The following is a 21,543-nucleotide window of genomic DNA, read 5'->3' on the forward strand; positions in this document are numbered from 1 at the left end:
AATGTAGAATACTTTTTGTCACCTCCAGTAAATCAAAATGGCGGCTGGCGCGTACGATATATACGATTCTAATTTTAATGTCCAGTTTGCACAGTGGTATTAATTATCCTTTTTAAACCGTGTTAATCTATATCTTTTTCCTTTGTGTCTTTCAAATTTTTTTTTGGTTTGTCTATCAATGATTTATACGAGTTGGTTTCAGTTATTATTATGTTATTATAATAGCGATATATTTTAACATCGATCATGTCCCATCACTAGTTCACGAAGTTGAATATGCGTCATACTATCCAGATAAATATTAAGGAGTATAGGTACGTACTTCAAGGCATGAGTATTTTCAATGATGTTAACTCAGATGAAGTTAACTTCTGTCGCCACTTATATGATATACACACATCAAAAGTGTCTAGGGATCAAGTGAATATTTTTGAAATAAAAATTATTTAAGCAATATTTACCAAATCCAGTCTTCCAGGACGACTTCTTACTTTAATGCTTATGTTTTATTTAACCGCTTACCCCTATATTTAATAAAAATAAACTAAAATTGACGTTTTTGCAAATTGTGGGAAAAAACTCAAATTAACGGCGTCAATTAAATGACAAAAAAATGGCGAAAATGATGATTTTGCTCATTTTTATTGTAAAGGTAAGAAAATTAATAATCTGTATTTCCACCATTAACACGAATCACACAATTACAGCGATTTGGCATGCTTAAGATGAGTTCATCAAAATCACTTTGAGGAATGGCCGCCCATGTGTTTTGTAACAAGTCAAAATATTGTTGTTGAGTATGTACGGTATGCATACTCGGCACAGCTCTTCTTTGAAGCATATCCTATGCGTGCTCAATTGGATTGAGGTCTGGCGATTGAGCAGGCCACGGCAGAACGTTGATACGAGCTTCGGCAAGAATGCGTGTTACGACTCTAGCCGTGTGTGGACGTGCGTTGTCATGCATTAGTTGAAATGAATCACCCAACTGGCCTCGCAAAGGGATGATAACATCTGAAACAATCCTCTCTGCGTAAACTTGAGCATTGAGGTTACCCCTGATCCAAATGAGATCGGTTCTTCCGCCGATCCAAATACCGGCCCATATCATTATTGTTCCCCCACCATATGGATGAACTTCCTGACAATATCTCAAACGTTCATGACGTCCAGATGTTCTCCAAACTCGAGTACGTCTTGTATCCGGTCTCATACCGAAGCGGGATTCATCCGAAAAGCACACATAGCGCCAGTCTTCTTCCTCCCAGTTTCTGTGTTCGCGAGCCCATCGTAAACGGGTCCTGCGATTGCAGGGTGCAATAGGTGGAACTCTGAGCGGCCTTCGGGATCGCAGACCCACTTCACGTAAACGATTTCGGATTGTTTGATCGCTTATTAGCAAGCCTGAGGAGCTGTGGAGCCTCGTAACCAACATCATGGCGGTCATGGTACGATTCCGTCGAGCAGTATTTTGGATATACCGGTCCTGTCTGCGAGTCGTGATGCGAGATCGTCCTCCATGTCGCTCGGCCACGCTGCCGGTCATGCGATAGCGCGTCCAGAGGCGACTTATGACGCTCTGTGTAGTGTTAAGAGTGAAAGCCACAGCACGTTGCCTGGAACCAGCTTCCAACATTCCGACGGCTCGCATCATCACTTCTCGGGTTAAATGATGTCGTCTCTCCATAATAATGTAAATTGTTTCGGTTCCGATGCAGATATTGTAATGATTTTGTCAAAACGCTATAACTCATTTTTATACAAAACCACATTGACAATCGATTTTCTTCTTAATATCGAATTTTAAACAATATTCCTTATTTAAATGTTAAAACTCACTAAAAAGTATCAATAGCGATACAAAAAAGTTAATATAATTAACCCTAATTGCAGCAATACTCTTAAACGTAGGTACTTGATCCCTAGACACTTTTGATGTGTGTATTTAAACTGAACGTAACGACTGTTCATGGACCTGTACATTCATTTAAAAAAAAAATACTGTCAATAAATACCTAATACTCGATCAAATTAAAAGCATGACGCGAGTGAAGCTTCATACTTGGCATTGTTTTTTTTTTATTTTGGTCGAGTATTATTACTCATTTGACAGTAATTGTTTCGGATGGATGTCGGATAGAGAACGAGAGTAGACATCCTGGGTTGTTTTGTAAGAGTTTATGTTGTGCAGATATATTTATTTAATTTCTTTTCAATTTAAAATTCTTGCATGCTATATTTCGTAATAGCTGTATATGCCCGTAACTTACATGCTGTATATTTTATAAGACACAGAATGTAGTGGGTGCATGTAGGGTGCTGGTGACATTACAGGCACATTGGACTTGTCAAGTTAGGTCTCAGGGTGACGGGCGCAGTGGCAGTGCCCCTCAGATCTTTGCGATTTAAAGCTCTGAGTGGCACTGCAACTGTTATGGACAGGTGTGTAGCTTACCATCAGGCGTACGACTTGTTTGTCCCGTCACATGATATTATTAAAAAATAAAAGTAAAAGTTTGTCTATGTTTTTCCAATCCCATAGTCAGCCACCCTTAGAGGAATATTTTTTTCAACTCCTGAGGTACCCTCTTTCCATAACATATAACATAGACGAATTGAGAACCTCCTCCTTTGTTTTTTGAAGTCGGTTAATAAATACAAAGAACGACTCACAAGTAAATCCTCCTCCAAACTACGAGTATCGTGTACCCCAAGAGCACAATGCTGCAAGTCACCACGACCATAATGCCGGCGGCTGCACCGATCGGTTCGCCGCGAGCGCTCGAGTATTGCATCAGCTTCGGCTTGTCTTTTGAAACTTCGTCTTCTGGTGCTGTAAAGAAAATTATTAGTAGTGGAACTTTAAAGAAATCCAGAAGTTAGACGGCAACTTGCGTGACTATTTTCAAGTAACTCCTGTATTGTTACAATCTTAGGGGGGTGGTATTTCTTAAAGTAATTTGGTATTTTTGGACCATTTAACATTAAGTCTATACTACCTCAGCTAGAATTAAATTTTTTTCGTACTAATACGGTTAATTGTGCTCGGATCGAGCGGTAGGGACACTGACTTTATTTCACAGTTTATTTTTTTACAAACGAAATTATAGCCATTTGGAAAATGCATATCGTATACCATACGTGTTCTATTTAGTACAGTTGATATAAAAAAAAATCATTGATATATGCAAAGTACCTATAAAATGTAGGGGCAAGTTTGTGATTTTTTTATATGGCGAAAATTTTTATTAATGTTATTTTCACAGCATATAGTAATCCGTATATATCCTCAATTTTACTACACATTTTTTCTAAAGTGATTGATATAACCAATTGAGGTTTTTTAGACTCTTAAATTAACATAAGTGTATTTATTTATTAGACACTGGAAACTGTTTTGCCTTTTGGCAACGCACCTTGCAAGAACTCAGCCTGTGACTTCGGGGCGTCGGGAACATCGACTTTCGCCACCTCCGAGTCCTCGGGGAAGACCGGCAGGTCAATATGGCTCGGGTTGTCGTCGCGAGAGTGCAGCATGTCGAAAACTTCAGACCTTTAACAGGAGTATTTAAATCTTAAAACCCTACTTCAAGATGAAATCGTTTTCTTTCTATTTCTTAACTTATAACAGTCCTTCACCTACTCTTACAAAGTGGCGGTGTTAGCTCAGTGGGAAAACGGTTGCTTGAGAAGTCAACTGTTCGAAGCCCTATGGCGACCTGTACCTGTGATTTTATTTATTAACTTACATACATTTGTGAACGTTTAAAAGAAATATTTCTCTCTGATGGTGAAGAAAATATCATAATAAAGCTTACATGTTGAAGACGGTTCACAACACTTGAAAAACATGTGAAGTTTCCAACCCTCATTGGTTCCGGTCTCCCTAAAAGAGACTGTGATGGGATATAATAGAATGACGATGGTAAAGGAATATAAGGGTCCTGGTGAAATTGCAAACATATGGGACTTGTCAACCTATGTCTCAGGGTAACGGGCGCAGTGGCAGTGCCCCTCAGATCTTTGCGATTTGAAGCTCTGAGTGGCACTGCAACTGTTATGGGCAGGCATTTAGCTTACCATCAGGCGCACGACTTGTTCGTCCCGTCACTTGATATTACAAAAAAAAAAATATACAACTCACTTGCTAACTCCATTCTTATCACTAACGAGTAGCTTCAGCAAAGTAACGTTGGCCTCAAAAGTCTTGTATCGACTGTTGTCTTCTACCTCCTTCACCAGGCTCGGCAGGGTGCTGTCTTCGGACTTGTGGGGGTTGTTTACGCTGCTGCATGACGTTGTACCTGTGTATAATAAGTACCTCGTTGTAGATCAACAATCGTGAAATGATGTTCAAGGAGATTTGTTAGCGGTAGTGAGACGCATTGCCTCCGTGGCTCCTGGTGCATCCATACCGCCATCGCTTTTTTACAGGAAACTCTTGATTGATCATACGAAATAGAAAAACCGTTCTTTGGTCAAAGAAGCGTGTGTTCTTAATTATTCTTTAATGGTTTTTTACAAACGAGTTTAAATCATCGGTAATGAATGAGCACACATTTAACATTAAGTTAACCATTGTACTACATATTTTGATTTAAAATAAACTACAATATTTTGCATGTATTTAATACTTCGTGCCCGTGGGCCACCTGAATAAATTTAAAAAAAGCGATACAAAGTCAATAAAGTCTTAATCTTTAAGTCAACAACTAGTCGAGTCCAATGCACACACATGCACGCACGCACGCACGCACGCACGCATGAACGCACGCACGCACGCACGCACGCACTCACGTACGCACGCACGCACGCCCCTTCGCACGCACGCACGCGTGGAATTCACTTTGAATCTAATTTGTGTGTAACCTGGTGCTATGTCGTCTTTCCATGCTTAGTCTGTCACAGTCTTCAATTTTGTAATATGACTTTTGAATTAAAATTAATAAACTAAAAAATACAGGAAATGATAATCTTATCTAATTATATGCTCCGGAATATTATTGTAATAACGTGTACAGTTCCCCATAAAAGGGTCTTTTGCTACGGTTAAACGAAATCGTGGTACCATGAGTTTGGACTTGGCTCTAAGGTTAGTATAATATAATTTTTAATGTAGTCTCTCTTGTCTCTCCATTATCCACTTAATGTGTTAAACTACACGCGGGGTGGGTGCCTGGAGACCTATACAGGCTAGACTTAGTTTAGGCTCCAGTCTCCCACAAATGTAACTAACTAATATAAGTACCTTTTTGTAGTCTTTTAGCTGTGTGAGGAGAAATAAATAATTTTGTGTTTGTATTTAATTTTATAAGCCGACACACGATAGTTCTACTGTAAGTAACTGAGGAGTTGGACAGTCTGCCGGCTGTCTTGTTCACCGTCCGACATTTGTCCGAAACAATTACTGTCAAATGAAAACTGAGACCCTGGTTCCAGTATCAGATCAAGATTACCACGTCATTGTAGTGTCATCGGATTTCCTTAATATAACAAATTTCATGTCAATCCGAGATCCCTATACTGAGAAAAGAACTGGTGATCTTTAAACGGCTGGACAATTGTCCATCACACGTAGGTTTAAGAACCATCCCGATGAAATTAGACTTCAAATAAACCGCTTTGAGGTCAGTCCATCCGTTTTAGGGCTACGAAGCCACATACAGACACACAGGTACGCAGCAGACAAAGGCTACAAATTTATAAATCTCCTCTTTTTGTGTCTGGAGCTAAAAATAGAAAATCGTGGTGGTCCACCTCAGACAGATTGATGTTGGTCATTATAATACTTTTATGGATTAAAAAATATGCATAACTGATGCTTTTGATTTACAGAAAGTTTTTGTATTTGGTATTTATGGTGACTATTAAGAGCCTATACAACCTCAAATAGCTTTGGTTGATTACGCATAAGTGAAAGTGTTGCATCAACCACTTTGAAAAAAAAATATAGTAAAATTGAGGTATACACTTAGTAGTATAACGGTATGAAACCACGATTTCTAAAAATTTTCACGGTAAAAAAAGAAACAAACTTACCTCGAAATTGTACAAGAAAACAGTTGTATTCATAGGTATTTTACATATACCAATGCTTTTTTTATATTTAACTGAACTACATAGAATACGTGTACTATACGATGTACATTTTCAAATGGCTTCAAATTTCGTTTGTAAAAAAATTAATTCTGAAATAAAGCCAGTGTCCCTGTTGCTCGTCCACGAAAACAAAGCTGAGTGTGTAAAAAAAAAATTAAAAAAAACAAGAACGTCAAAGTGAACAGCTGTAAAGAGGTTTAAGTGCCTGGATATGAAGCATATTTTTGTAATGTCATTAATATATATATAACCGTCAATGTGCTTAATAACCGCCTAAGTATTTTAATAACCGGCAATATATCTCACCACCGCACTACATGTCTTTCAACCCTGACGTTGGCGAAATCGTCGCGCAAAACGACGGAGCCATAGATACAAAAGTTGAAGTTGAGGAGTGGAGGAAGCTACACACATAAGAGCCTGGTTCTTAAATATAATGATGAAGACAGACATTGTAAATTGTTAACAAAAATCAAAAGACATCTTTTTAAAGCATACTGTCAAACCTTCTACACGTGTATCCTGTGGGTGAAATATAATAAGGTGACCCTAAATACGCTGAGGGTACAATATAACAACTAGTTTAGGATGTTGTTGGGGTTACCACGACACTGTAGCGCTTCAGGCATGTTCGCTGAGACACGCACAGATGGCTTTCATGACATTCTGAGGAAGCGGGTTCCCTCACTTTGGCGACGTGTACGTGGGTACGTGGGCCCCAACAGCATTCTAAAAGTTGTGGTAGATAAAATTGACTGCCCCATCCAGGCCCACTGGATGAAACTTCATGTGGTGGTTTAGTTTAAGTTTACATAAGTGTGTTAGATTAATTTCAATTTTATGTTTAAACAACATTGACTTACAATTATATGGACGTCGGGTCCGCGCTAAAAAGTGTCCGAACTTATAGGGCGTTAAAATCGTATACAGAGCGTCATTCACGCTCTAGTCTTCGTTTGTTCGACTGACAGCGAAGCAAGCAAAATTAGACAGTACTGCGATGACATTACAATTTAAATTCAACGTTTTAGCTTTTTCATATTCCTTTACATGCCACTACGTTTAAATAGGTTGACTTGGGACATTTTTTTCGTGGTTTTTGTATTAGACCCGTCGTCCATTTATTTGTAAGTCAATGTTAAACAGTCTCAACTTTATAAGTTTATATTTCGACTCATCCGAAGAAAAGAGTCCGATGTGATTATACAACGAAAAGAGGATAAATATATAAACTCGTTATTCAAAATAAGACCTAGCTGTAGGTGTTCTCAGAATTTTATGTATCATTTCGTTTCGGAAATATAAAATCGAACAACAGTCGATTTGATATCCACAGTTAAGAACAACGTACAAAATGTACGATGTCCTGAGAATAAGCAATCTTGCACATAGGTCTTTGTTCTTCGGGTGAGTCGATTTAATCGTGGTTGTATATTTTTGAATTTTAATTGTATAATTTTTTTTTACATGTTCTTATTTTATTTTAATTTTAGCATTTGAATAGCATCATACTAACCTTATTCCTAAGTTCTTTACTAACAACCTATGGATAACTGTTGTTGGTCCGAAATAAAGTATTATTATTAAATAAAACCGAACCGTTACTTACTACTACAGCTTATAAGACATCAGCCATAATTCTTTATAAACTTATACGTATCTATGGGTTCCGAAAATTTTAAAAAGAATATACGACGTTATTAACGTCTTTATTATTTCTTTAAACGTAAAAATTCTTATTTTACGACCATTTTTGTCACTGTATAGGAAATGATGGCCAAAAATAAGAAAGAAAACCTGTCACTTAATTTCGAAAGCGTACTTCAAACGTTACCCAAGTTCACTTATCTCTAACTTGAGTAATACCGTTATACTTAGTTAAGTTAATATTTTATTAACATAAGATAATATGTTAAGTTACTTGGCAAAGTGTAAGTACCGTATTATCAATGTACAAATAAGCAAACTTAAGTGGAAATACTTGACATGTTAAGTTGAATCAGTAGGTCAGGCTTTAGGCTAGTGTGCTTAACGGTGCTTGAGCCGGTCAAGTAAGTTAAAGTTAGGATTAATACGTGTTGGCGTGTCTCATGAATAACCCAAGCTAGTTGGAAGTAACGTAAGGCTTATAGGAGAGACTAGTAAATTTTTATTATTTACCTGACGGCAAATAAGACTTAATTTCTTCAGCACAATTGAAAATCGTATAAATTATTACTGGTAATATTTATCAGGACAAATGTATTAAAAATTCACAATTTGTAAACAAATGACTGGTTTAAGGAGTCATTATAAAAGTACCTTATGAAAGTGACAACCCTGAAAAACAGACTACAACTAACTGGCTATATCTTCTAGGCTCCATGAGATATGGATTTGATTTTTTTTGTGAGGTAATGAAGAATATGAGACCTTAATAATGATGTAAATATCTCTTCCAAATACGACGGAATTTTCGAGAAAGAATATTAGAACGAAAATTTAAAAATTATTTATTTCTCTGAATCTATTGAAGATACGAGCTTCATAAGGATCTTAGAGATGCAGCTTAAGAAGTACTTTCAGACTATACATGACAGGTTTATACGGTTTTAGTTTTAGTGTAGGATTTTTTTTATCACTAAAAGTTTATTTAAATGTCGATTTCTGAGGTTTTCGCGATTGTCACACGTAGGAAACGAAACTATTTTGTAGAACCTAAATCGCGTTATTTGGTTTTTCAAACAAACCAACATTTTGTTAACAAAACTAACAAAACAAAGCAAACAAAAAAAATTATGCATACGTCAAAAACTATTTTCTCCATAACTACACACATCAAAAAAAGTTTGCGATCACTTCGAAAAACTGAAATATTTTTTGTTACTGTAGATTATATTATGATTTTTTCTTCTTTTTAGATTCTTTATTTAAAAATAAATTAGAACATAAAACAATGACCCCGTTCAATTGTTTTTTCATATAAAAAGGCTTTCAGTCCTAGCTTACGCTCATTCAGAAATCTGATTTAGTCAATTATAAGCGATTCAAGATATTTTTCGCGGAAAGTTGTGATTGAAAAAATGCCAAGAGGATTATCAGAGGTTTTACGAGCTAGAATAGTAACTTTGTGGGAAGAAGGATACACCACGAGAGTAATAGCACGCAGACTTGCTATATCCCAATCCTGTGTCGTGGCTACGTTGCAGAGGTATCACGGAATGGGGAATTTAGCTGACCGACCCCGCAGCGGTCGCCCAACTGTTTTGACAGCTGCCCAAAAGCGCTATATTAGATTGCTGGCAGCCCGTGATCCAACAATCAACGCCACTAAAATAAAAGCAGAAGTCAGGGCTGCCTCTGGGCTTGAAGTTAGCACGCAGACCGTTCGCAATTGCTTGCACCAGGCTGGATTACGAGCACGGAGGTCTTGGCGAGCTCCGCTCAATTCCCGGCAACGTCAATAACGAAGATTGCAGTGGGCTAGACTTCGGCAAAATGAAGAAGGTGAGGACGAAAACATTTGTCAAAACTGTCTCTTCGTTGACGAATCCCGAATCAGCACTCATCCAGATAACCGACGTGTCCGTGTCTGGAGAAGACCAGGCGACCGTGAAAGACAAAGAACTGCCACTGGAACAGTTCAGCAAGGCGGAAAATCGGTGTCCTTTTGGGGTGGCATTATGATTAGAGCTAGAACGCCTTTGATCCCGTATCGGGGCTTCATGACAGCAGACATGTACAAAGCAGTTGCTATTGATGATATCGTCAGACCATTCCGAGTAAACCATGGGCACCAATTTGTACTGGTCGATGATAATGCGCCCGCACATCGAGCTCAACGAGTCAATGCTGCTCTTCAAGAATACGATATCACACGATTAGACTGGCCTGCCGGCTCGCCCGACTTAAACCCACTAGAGCACGCGTGGGATGCTCAAGTATGGAACCGTGAGCCACGTCCCCAGACAGTTCCAGAGCTCAGGGAAGCCGCTATTGAAGAATGGGATAGGTTACCCCAGGAAATGCTGGATAACTTGATCCTCAGCATGCCCAGGAGTATCTTCGCATGTATTCGAGCCAGGGGAGGAGTCATTTTATATTGAATTCACACCTTTTAATAATAAATTGTTGATTAAGTTTAATTGAACAGTCTTTTTCTTTCTATGAAATTTCTATCACTATTACATTATGATTAATGGCTCAATTTTTTAAAATAAATAATAAAAAATAGTTTTATATTTTAATTTCAAACAGGGTATTCCTATTTAAAGAAAGCATACAACATAGATTTTGTCTTGATAAAGTTAAATTTAAAGAATTATAGGAGCTTATGCTATTGATCGCAAACTTTTTTTGATGTGTGTATGCACAATTGCCACTCTGGGGATCTATTCTTGACGCTTTCAATAATTAGTTCTACAAGTTTTTGGAATAAAAAGCTCGTGTCCGAATAATGGCCTCTATAATAATACACTGTGCATGGACATACAAGCTTTTTCTAACCAGCGTAATCCGATCCTATGCCGCAATGAATTGTGTACTATTTTGTATACGGCAAAATTTTTTTGCAGTAATTTGTAAAAAAAACAAAATTATTATAATAATAATAAATATTAGACAACATCACAAACGTTGCTCGGATCCCAAAGTAATTAACTAAAGCGCTTGTGTTAAGGAAATCGGAAACAACGGTACCACAAACTCCCAAACACAAGACAATATAGAAAAGTTAGTTTTCTACCCGGCCGGGTTTCGAACCCGGGACCTCAGAGATTGCGACTATTAAAATTATCACCCTATTTACAGTTATACTCGATTCCACAATATAGCTGCTCGTTTTCTTCACTCAACAACAACGGTTTGATGTGTATGATTTATTGGTCACAGATTTAGTCAAGCGCCTAGTCTAGTGACCCGGTGGGAGAAAGTCCGTACAAATTGATTCTTTTCTGCTTTTATTAGCACTATAATAAAAATAAGAATGCAAATTGATGGTTATCAACGAATTAACTTCCATGTGCAATGAAATTTAATATGAGCGACGTTGACGTAAAGATATTTTCTCAGGGTTTTCCGATATTGAAGTATAATTTTTTTATTTAAAAAAAAACCAACTTCAAAATTTCGTGGAATTACATCTGTTTACCAAGTTTTATTGAAATCGGTTACTGGAAAGTGCGCGGAACCCATGCCAAACCGGATTCATCCCCTAGTTCTATCTACCCTTAGTTATGGAATATCTTCTTCAAATTGAAATGGGATCAATACTGAGGTATCTCTTTCCAACAAAAAAAAAGAATCATCAAAACGGTTCACAATATGCCGGAGTAATCTGTAGTATACATACAAAAATATAATGCAAACGAAAGTCGGTTAAAAATACCCCTTGACTTACTACCTTCCCTAAGACTTGCTTTGTTTTGAAATGTCTTTATCAATAGAAAAAGTTAGACCTATTTAGGTTACAGTTCGACGACCTCAGTTCAACGGTTTGCACTGCGCTGGATGCAAAAACCCCGATTTCGATTCACGGCAGGACCAATTAGGAAATGAACTTTTTTAAATTGGTTCTGGATGTTCTGGGAAGTGCCCCAGATTGAATTCAGTTGCTCTGGTACTCACAGTAGGGAATTCCCTAGACCAGGCAATTGTTGTGGTTGTTTGGCACAATATTACTTATAACTAAACTTATTACTAGTTGATGGGTTATTACTTGACTCCGCATGTTAACTTGGTGCAGCAAGCGAAGAGATAGCTATAGGTGAAGATTGAAAATCAGCAATGCTGAGTATTTAACCTTTTTGTCCACATCACTCTTTTGTTTTTTCTATTAGTGTATAAGTATTGAGTTTCTCCAGTTTTGTGGAGAAATAAATGTCTTTTTGTTTTTATTTTATTTTATTATTATTATTATTATGATAAATTAACATTCAGCCTTATACCTAATTTCATTGTTAGATGAAGTAACGTCTATATAATTTCTCACTTTTCTTCGGTCTACATATCCTTGTTTCAGTCATAGAAAGTTACTTGCAAGTGCTTAGTATGCATATAAGTAATTTGTAATCTAATTTAAATAGTAAAAAATACAGTCCTACCTGTAGATAGGCTGGTTTCTCAGTAGATCTGATTCGCCGAGTAAATACCACTGGAAAAGCATTTCGTTTCACTATATGTATATTAAAATAAGAATTATGATGACAACTTTAGTAGCAGTAGAGTAGAATCCTGCCGCCAAGCAGTAGGTAATGCGAGCATTACTGCGTTCCGGTTTTGAAGGGTTAGGGTGCTGGTGACTTGAGACTTAAGGTGACTCGTCAAGTTATGTCTCAAGGTGACAGGCGCAGTGGCAGTGCCCCTCAGATCTTTGCGAGTGGCACTACAACTATTGTGGACAGACGTGTAGTTTACTACCAGGCACACGACTTGTTCGTCCCGTCACTTGATATTATAAAAAAAAACTTTCAACCATTGACTTTATTTGTAAGTCAATGCTTTCAACAGACCCTTTAAGCATTAGAAGGTTAATCGACGATGTTTATTTTTTATATATATTTACTTTACAATGTAAATAAATAAATTAAGGTAAAAGATGCGTTCTACAAGAACACGAAGTTAAGCTAAATAAATATATATATATAATACCTATATCTTTATATATTCCCATAAACATCGACGTAAAGGTTCCCTGAGAATTAATAAAAAATAAACCCAAACATTGACCTAGTTGGTAGGTCAATGGTGGCAAATGATTTTTATTATAGGTAGGATAACGTCTCTCACAGCTAAGTGTAGACGCAGGCAAGGACGTTACGCACTCGCCTAGGACAAATTCCGTGCTAGGCGCTCGCTTACAAGACGCCTGTTCACTATGTGAGTGATGGTGAAACTTCAAACCTTATAAATATTCAGGCTATTCGTTTGAAACATACAAAACAACACAGAGTTCCACTCAGCTGTAAGATTGAATGTACGGCAAACAAACCTCCTACCTTTACAAATAATTGTAACTTCTTTATATAAATATATGTTAACGGAAAGCGCGCAAAACCAGATCCGTCCCCTAGTTTGCCACTCCTAGAGGTGGAATATTCAAATTTAAATGGGATCAATACTGAAGTATCCTCTTTCCAACAAAAAAGAATCATCAAAATCTGTTCACAAATATCGCGAACATTCACGAAAAAAACAGTCGAACTGAGAACCCCTTTTTTAAAAACGGATCCATAAATATTAATTTTACTCTTACAGCTCAACACCCGCTATTTCTCCGGCTCATACAAATATATCCAGTCTTAATAATCACATTTTGACGCATGATCACAATGCAAAGCAATGACTCATGCAAAGATTTATCCATGTGCTCCATTGACCGGGAGAAAGCTGTAAAATCGATTACTGGTTTGCATACCCTGGGGGCTGTACTGAGTACACAGCTCACGCCTTCCAGTACACTCAGGAGAGTTGAACAATCGCCAAGAAATGCAGGTGACAGCTAAATTATAGAGCCTAGTTATTGAGGTCAGGCTTATTTTCACCGGATTAAAAAACAGTTGTAGGTACTCAACACCAATTAGCACAAATTTCATGTTTTTTTATGATACCTAATAATGGGACGGACAAGTCGTGCACCTGGTGTTAAACCAAGACGCCAGTCCGCAGCAGTTGCAGTGCCGCTCAGAGCTTTAAGTCACAAAGTTCTGAAGGACACTGCCACTACGCCTGTCACTTTGAGGCACGAGTTGACAAGTCTCGCCTGCCTGTAATTTCATCAGTACCTGGCCCTTCAAAACCAGGATGCAGTAATGCTCATATTACATCCATTGACGAACTTTTCACAAGGAGCTCTACTGCTACTAGCAATTATAAGCACAGAAAATTTAACAAATAAATGAATTAAATGAACAGTTACCTTTGTCAATCTACTTACTCTCAAATGTCAGTGTAAAAACTTAAAAATCTGTTGTTTAACTAACCCATCGAGTACATAAGCAGAAATAGAGACGCAATGTCATTTAATTTGTTTGAAAACTATTCTGTCATATCATTACTGTGACAACTGCGTTCCGATTGGCCAGCCCGAATTCGAAACAATTGACGGGAGTCGTCAATTGTTTAACTTCAAATCGACCAGTTAACTTGAGCTTTGCTATAATGGACGAAAATTGCAAAATTACATATTTAATATTAAATTTTCGATGAAATTAGATTCCGTTTGTTTTGTAATTAGATGTTTTGTTGTTTTTCCCCCACACCACCGAATGGAACAGCGCGCCATTGTTAGGATATTGTCTTTGTTACAATAAATAAAGAATATTTTTGGAATATAGGGAGACGTACACACAGGTCAGTTGTTGGCGCTGTACTATATCAGCTTTCTAATTTGTAATTTTAGTGCAAACGAGTTGATATTTATGAGTGATGTATCACTGAATGTTACCAGGAATGTATGGCCCTTGTTTCGCCTCTATTTCTGGTTATATACTCGATGCTCTAACCCCAATATAGATTTTATGACTTTTTTGGTCATTCTGTAATTACTAATTCGTCATAATCACTAATCCCGCGTGTTAATGCTAGCGATGATATATTTAAAGATAATTTTCCTAAGAATTACTGGGTTATGTGATTACATGAAACGTTACGTTAAAAAAAACAAAAACAAAGGTCTGCGACAAACGTATGGAAAAATCATAGGAAAAAATTCGTAAGGTCTGGTGGTTCGTTCCGTAGTTCAAGAGCGTCAGCCACGGTATGCTGAAGGAGTTGGTTCGAATCCAATCGGATGAAAGGGATTTTTCTCTATGTTCCATCTTTGTATTAATAATTATAAGAAACTAGTGGAGTAATTTCATAAAAAAAATGTCATGGTGGTAAAATGTCGTGATATTCAATAATGAAGTTAAGTAAAAGCTTGTTGATAATACAAGGTGTAAAGTTTCACCGTGATAGCAATCGTGGTTCACACGACATCTGCCGGAAGTACGCGCAGTGCACTCACTACGAGGCACTTGTTTATCCGATGCATAATCAAGCCCACATCCCCATTATCTATAATCGTATTGGAGTAGTTGAAACCGATCACAGCGCCCGCAGTTAATAAAATATTACAATTTATTTTAACTTTCACCTTAGGTTATTGCTTACTGCAGTATGCCTTTTATATAAACTGCCTCCTATGGCCGAACGGTTACCATGACGGACTGCCTCACAGGGGTCTCAGGTTCGGTTCCCGGGACGGGAGAAATATTTGTATGGCCTACATTTATTTCTCTCGTGGGTTTGGGTGTAATTTGTGGTTGTCTATGTGTGTGTCCATGGCACCTGCGACACAGGGTTTTCCCTAGTGCGGGGCTATGTTGAGTGTGTGCGTCATTATTATTATTATATTATATGATCACCACATCATCATACTTACCCTTACACTCATATATATTTATCTACTCGGTGTTTCATTGTCTGAATAAGGCATCGCTTTCTTGGATTCGAAATATACCTTTTAACTTGAAAATAGAGTACGTTGACTCATTTTGGTTTTGTTTGTTGATGCCATTTGTTTCTGTCTGTATTGCTGGCTATTGTTGTTTATTCGTAACGTTTATATACTTGTATAATAAATCGTGAGCTTGGTGGCAAGCGACACGTCTATTCATAACAGTTACAGTGTCACTCAGAGCTTTAAAGCGCAAAGATCTGAGGAGTACTGCAACTGTGCTCGTCACCGTGTCACCGTGAGACATAGAGTTGACAAGTCCCATGTGCTTGTAATTTCAACAGCACCCTTGCCATTCAGCACCCTTACATTAAACCGAAACGCAGTAATGTGAGCGTCATTACTTGGCGACCAAAATAAATAACCTTACCTATTTCTGCCGCCAAGCAGTAATGTCAGAATTACTGTTCTGTTTCCGGTTTTGTAGTGCTGGTGAAATTACAGGCACATGGGATTTGTCAACGAATGATCTGAATGAATGAATGACCATAATGCAAATTCTTTATTTTTAAAAAGATGCTTGTTGATAGTGGCCGATCCAGAACATTTTAGTTACTTTGACAAAAATATAACAGAGCAGCATGATTGTTTCGCAAAATCACAACACCTGTCAATGCTTAAGGCTGTACCGTTGGCAAATGGAGTGGCTTTCTCACGACCATCTGCCGGAAATTGTCTGCCCTTCCGCAGGCAATCACAGCCCATTGTTCATTGTTTATCTGATAATTCTATTTGTTGCTGCCACGTTTTGTCTAGTTTGCATAAAGATTTATCTGTGGCGATGCAGACATAGAATAATGATAATGACAGATTGAAGCAAATCAATTCATTTATAAAAATGACGGCATTTAAGTAATCAACCGGAATTGGAACTTTTACAAATTATTTATGATTAATATAGAAAACAAAATGGTAGAAGCATTGACTTACAAATAAATGGACGACGGGTCTAATACAAAAACCACGAAAAAAATGTCCCAAGTCAACCTATTTAAACGTAGTGACATGTAAAGGAATATGAAAGAGCTAAAACGTTGAATTTAAATTGTAATGTCATCGCAGTACTGTCTAATTTTGCTTGCTTCGCTGTCAGTCGAACAAACGAATACTAAATCGTGAATGACGCTCTGTATACGATTTTAACGCCCTATAAGTTCGGACACTTTTTAGCGCGGATCCGACGTCCATATAATTGTATGTCAATGGGTAGAAGACATAAATATAAAACATTCCACCGAGAGACGCGCCCTGGGACATTATAGATACCTACATGATAGGTAATAAAAATTATAACAAGTCTTACAACCGTTTTTACCACGGGAGAAAAAACAATGGGAGTTCCTTAAGCCTCGATTACTATAGTAACCGCTCACACATTTCTAATTTGAAACACTGTGAAATCATAATAATGATGGGTCGTACTTTCAAGTTTAAAAAATAGTTACAACTTCTGGACTGTTAATGTAATTTAAACTTTACCCTGTTGGTACATCGTTGAAAGTTCAATGCCCTCAATACCTATTATAGCAAGTTACGTGCTGCCATCTATCGGTTAATAGCTGAACAAAAACAAATGAGTGATGTTTACTTAGTTCTCCAAAAAAGAAGCGACCATATGTCAGCGGCGTAAGGTTTATTTTCGTTTCTTATAGGTAATAAAAAAATTGTTACGGTAAACAGAAATATTTAAAATTTATTAAAATTAAATAAATAATGATGATACGGAACACATCACAGCACAGATAATATTACAAGTGGGACTATAATTTGTGAAATAGCTAAATAAAGCATTTTTCTACCATTTTCGACGACGATAACGTATACAAAACGAAAATGGCGGACGGAGCCTCAAGTTTGCGGAACTCCGCGAACTGTTTTCACATCTGCCGCGCAAACTAAGCACTTCTACTGTATTTATTGTTCTCTGGTTTGGTACGTAACCAGTTGGTTAAAAACCACAAAAAGACCTAAGGGGCAATTTAAACAGAAAGTTTGTAATCTAAGAAAGACGTATAATATACTGTATGTATATCATGATTGAAAGTGGTCACTCAGTGTTTATCGAAAACGCCTTACGTTGCAACAGACAGCCATTCTAGCCGGTTTGTTATTTGTTAGCCAGTTAGATTAGATAAACGGCAGTTAAAACCAATTTGTAGCGGAGAAACTTTGTCGAAATATGTTGACTCAATGGTCCGTTGGAATCATGTGCGTGAATTGTATGGCCCGGCCACGCCCTTCTCGTCAGCCTCAAACAAGACCATACAAAACTGCTCTACTTCAAGAGAATGTAGTTGTAATAGTTTCGAAGGTGTACCATTTTTTAGTAGCAATACAGTTTCTTGTGAAAGAGTTCGTCCAGGGAAGTGCTACCAGCTTAACTATTTCTGCCGCCAAGCAGTAATGTCAGCATTACTGTGTTCCGGTTTTGAAGGGTAAAGGTGCTGGTGAAATTACAGGCACATGGGACTTGTCAACTTATGTCTCAGGGTTACGATGACGGGCGCAGTGGCAGTGCCCCACAGATTTTTTCTCAGATCTTTGCGATTTAAAGCTCCGAATGGCGCTGCAACTGTTATGGACAGGCGTGTCGCTTACCATCAGGCGCACGGATTGTTCACCTCGTCACTTGTTATAATAAAAAAATCCATGAACTTTGGACTGAAATTAGCAATTGCAACCTATCTGAGTGAGTTGAGTCTGAGATTATAAAAAAAAACATCATATTTGATTTATATTTTTAAACTTGTTTTTATTGTTTGAGTTTTGTGACTGAGTAAATACATCAAAATTATGAAAATTTTGTATGTTACAAGGCGGATCACGTGATTCGAAACACACTAGGCTGCACAGTATTTTTCTTGTTATTTTATATGTGTTGTCACGTCGTTACCAAGAAGCATTGCATGCGAAAGTTTGCAACTATCCATTACTTAGTTTTGCATTGACGTATTATCAATCAATAAACCTTTCTGAATCTGATTTCTTCTTAGTAAATGAAACTATAGGAAATGAAACTATTTTTCCGGATTTAAATCGCGTATATTTGTTTTTTCAAACAAACCGACATTTCCGATGTTTCCCATGACCATAGGACCTGTAAAGGGCCCGAAACGTCGACTGACGTTTCCGCAAACAAAAAATTCAAACAAACCGACGTTTCGGGCCCTTTACAGGTCAGTCAACCGTGACATGGGAACCGTCGGCTTGTTTGAAAAAACAAATATACACGATTTAAATCCGGAAAAATAATTTCATTTCCTATGTGTAACAATCGCGAAAACCTAAGAACTCGAAATGAAACTATTTTTTTCGGATCTAAAGCTTGCATCGAAATTTGTTTCTTCAAACAAACCCGGACCCTTTTGCAAGCCCCAGGTCAAATTGGTTGATTTGTACTTTTTAACGGACTTCAAAAAAGGACGAGCCTCGCAATTCGACTGTATTTTTTTTAATTGTTTCGTGTGTATGTCATGTGATCACTCCGACATTCCTGAACCGATTTCGATGATTCTTTTTTGTTAGAAGGTACCCCCTACCTCAATAGTAGTCCCATTTAAATTTGAAGAAAATATGCGACCTCTAAGGGCGGCAAATTAGAGAATGAATCCGGTTTACTGAATTTAAGCTAAGGCTTGATTGGGCCATGACTTTGAGAAGAAAAAAAAACATTTCCTCACCTGCTCGGAAAAGCTTTCTTTCTCATTAGAAATCTGCGCGCAAACGCGTTTTTGAAATTCGAACTTGACGATGGTGGTCCACCAAAATTTTTCTTTCGATGAAAAATAAACATAATGATACGTTCAACTACGCGATTTGTCGTACATTATTTATGTAATATAAATCCGTTGGTATATTTTATTTTTATTATTGTTGACATTAAATTGATAACGATAACTAATTTAATAAAAATGGAAGTAAATTAATTTGCCACTCCGCGAACCCAGTGCTGCACCAAAATAGCTGCACGATTTAACCTTTCTTTGGGTTCGCGGAGTAGCAAATTTATTAACATGGACTTCCACAAAGTAGCCTGAATCTATTAATCACATAACTAATTTTGTTTATTAAAACTGATTTGTTAGTGTTAAACTGTTTTTCTTTCATCTACCATTTTCTTCGCTATAGTGAGGTTGAAAATTGTGTTTCGCTCGGCAGCAAAGTTTTTTGCGTCTCGTGTCTTGAAACCGATGGAATATAGCACTTGCGTTAAACAAGAACTTTGCAGACTAGCATAACAAATATATACTTTTTTAATTATGTTTTATTTTTCTACGTAATCTCCTTTTAACTCTACACACCTTGACCAGCGACATTCTTTTTCAATATTTTAAAAATTTTTTACGTGAAATTGAAAAATAAGCCTCTGATTCAGGTGTTACTTCCTCATTTGATGCAAATCGGTAAAAAATCATATAAAAAGATAAATGGGGCCAAAACTGGTGAATGTGGGGGTGTGGCAAGAGTTCGTTTAATTCGACAAGTTTAGATGTGCTTATTGCAGATGACAAACGGAATACTCGAAATTCCATTTTCTCCATCTAAAGAATGGATCGACTTCACCTAACTTTTTTCATTCAATTTCCTATTAATTTTTCGCGTTAAATTTAAAAAAGTAACGTCTGTTGCTTAGTAAAGATTTGTTATAATTATTAATACAAAGATCGAACACTCAGAAAAAACACTCAGAAAAAATTCCTTCGATCCGGTCGGATTCGAACCGACGTCTTCTTGCATACCGTGCCAGACGCTATACCAACTAAGCCTCGGAACGAACCAACGGACCTCACGAATTTTTCTATGTGCTTGCGTCGTGTCTTTGTACTTGGTCTTTCAACAACTTTTTAGTCGTAGCGCCATCTATGAGAAATCTTTAACAGATTTATCACCCAGTTAGTACCTTTACAGCTACCAATCCTGGCGAGAGATGTCGCTATTCACTGTATTAATTAAATTTTTATTGAATTGATATCATTGACTTACAATTATATGGACGTCAGGGCCCGCGCTAAAAAGTGTCCGCACTTGTAACGCGCTAAAATCGTATACAGAGCGCCAAACTCCGCTTTAGTCTTCATTTGTTCGACTGACAGCGCGATACTGCGATGACATTACAATTTAAATTTCGAATAGGTTGACTTGCGACATTTTTTTCGTGGTTTTTGTATTAGACCCGTCGTCCATTTATTTGTAAGTCAATGATTGATATTCAATTATTTTTTGTCTATCTATCACATAGAAAAGTTCGTGAGGTCCGTTGGTTCGTTCCGTGGCTTAGTTGGTATAGCGTCTGCAACGGTATGCAAGAAGACGTCGGTTCGAATCGGACCGGATCGAAGGAATTTTTTCTGAGTGTTTTTTCTGAGTGTTCGATCTTTGTATTAATAATTATAACAAACTAGTGGAGTAATTTCACAAAAAATAATTGAATATAAATTCAATAAAAATTTAATTAATGCTTAGTAAAGAGTTCTAAATATAAATTTAAAAAAAATAATTGAACGTTATAGTCACATATTTATCAAACCGGCTCTCGTACTCTCCGTTAACCGATTTTAATAAAACTTGGCAACTATGTGTAATTCCAATGAAAATAAAATGTATAATGACCAAAAGCTGATCTGAAGATGCTCGACAATGTGCAGTAACTTGTTAACCTTGTTGTTTTTTTATTAAGAGTTTTGGCTTGGATTTCTTTGAGCCATGTCTTCGTTTAATTATGGGGATACTCAGTAATATTTTCCATTGTAGTTGTAATACATCATTTTTTCAATTTCTTTTAAGTAATTTAGTTCACATATTTGGGTTTTTTACATAGTCTTTTAAGCGGCGGGAGTCAATATTTAAGTTTTCAGTTTCACTTAAATCACATTATATTCTATCACTTTGAACAAAAACTTTGAATTCGTGATTAGTGGAATTTCCAGGATAAAGTCTTTTGTAATTTGGTTTAAGATACGGAAATAGTT

The 21,543-nt window shown here is 37.1% G+C and overlaps 1 protein-coding gene across 1 annotated transcript in view; it reads right to left on the bottom strand.

Moving 5' to 3' along the window:
- LOC113232083 overlaps window positions 1-21,543 on the bottom strand; it is a 46,769-nt gene that overhangs the window by 8,042 nt on the left and 17,184 nt on the right. The window contains exons 3-5 of the mRNA XM_026466711.1: window positions 4,145-4,304; window positions 3,417-3,553; window positions 2,674-2,833 (exon numbers count right to left, since the gene is read on the bottom strand). Of these exons, the coding sequence (XP_026322496.1) occupies window positions 2,674-2,833; window positions 3,417-3,553; window positions 4,145-4,304 (457 nt within the window). The remainder of the gene's footprint in view (window positions 1-2,673; window positions 2,834-3,416; window positions 3,554-4,144; window positions 4,305-21,543) is intronic.

This window comes from Hyposmocoma kahamanoa, unplaced genomic scaffold (genome assembly GCF_003589595.1).
Source record: "Hyposmocoma kahamanoa isolate Upper Pololo Valley unplaced genomic scaffold, ASM358959v1 66, whole genome shotgun sequence".
In the NCBI taxonomy this organism is placed as follows: Eukaryota; Metazoa; Arthropoda; class Insecta; order Lepidoptera; family Cosmopterigidae; genus Hyposmocoma; species Hyposmocoma kahamanoa.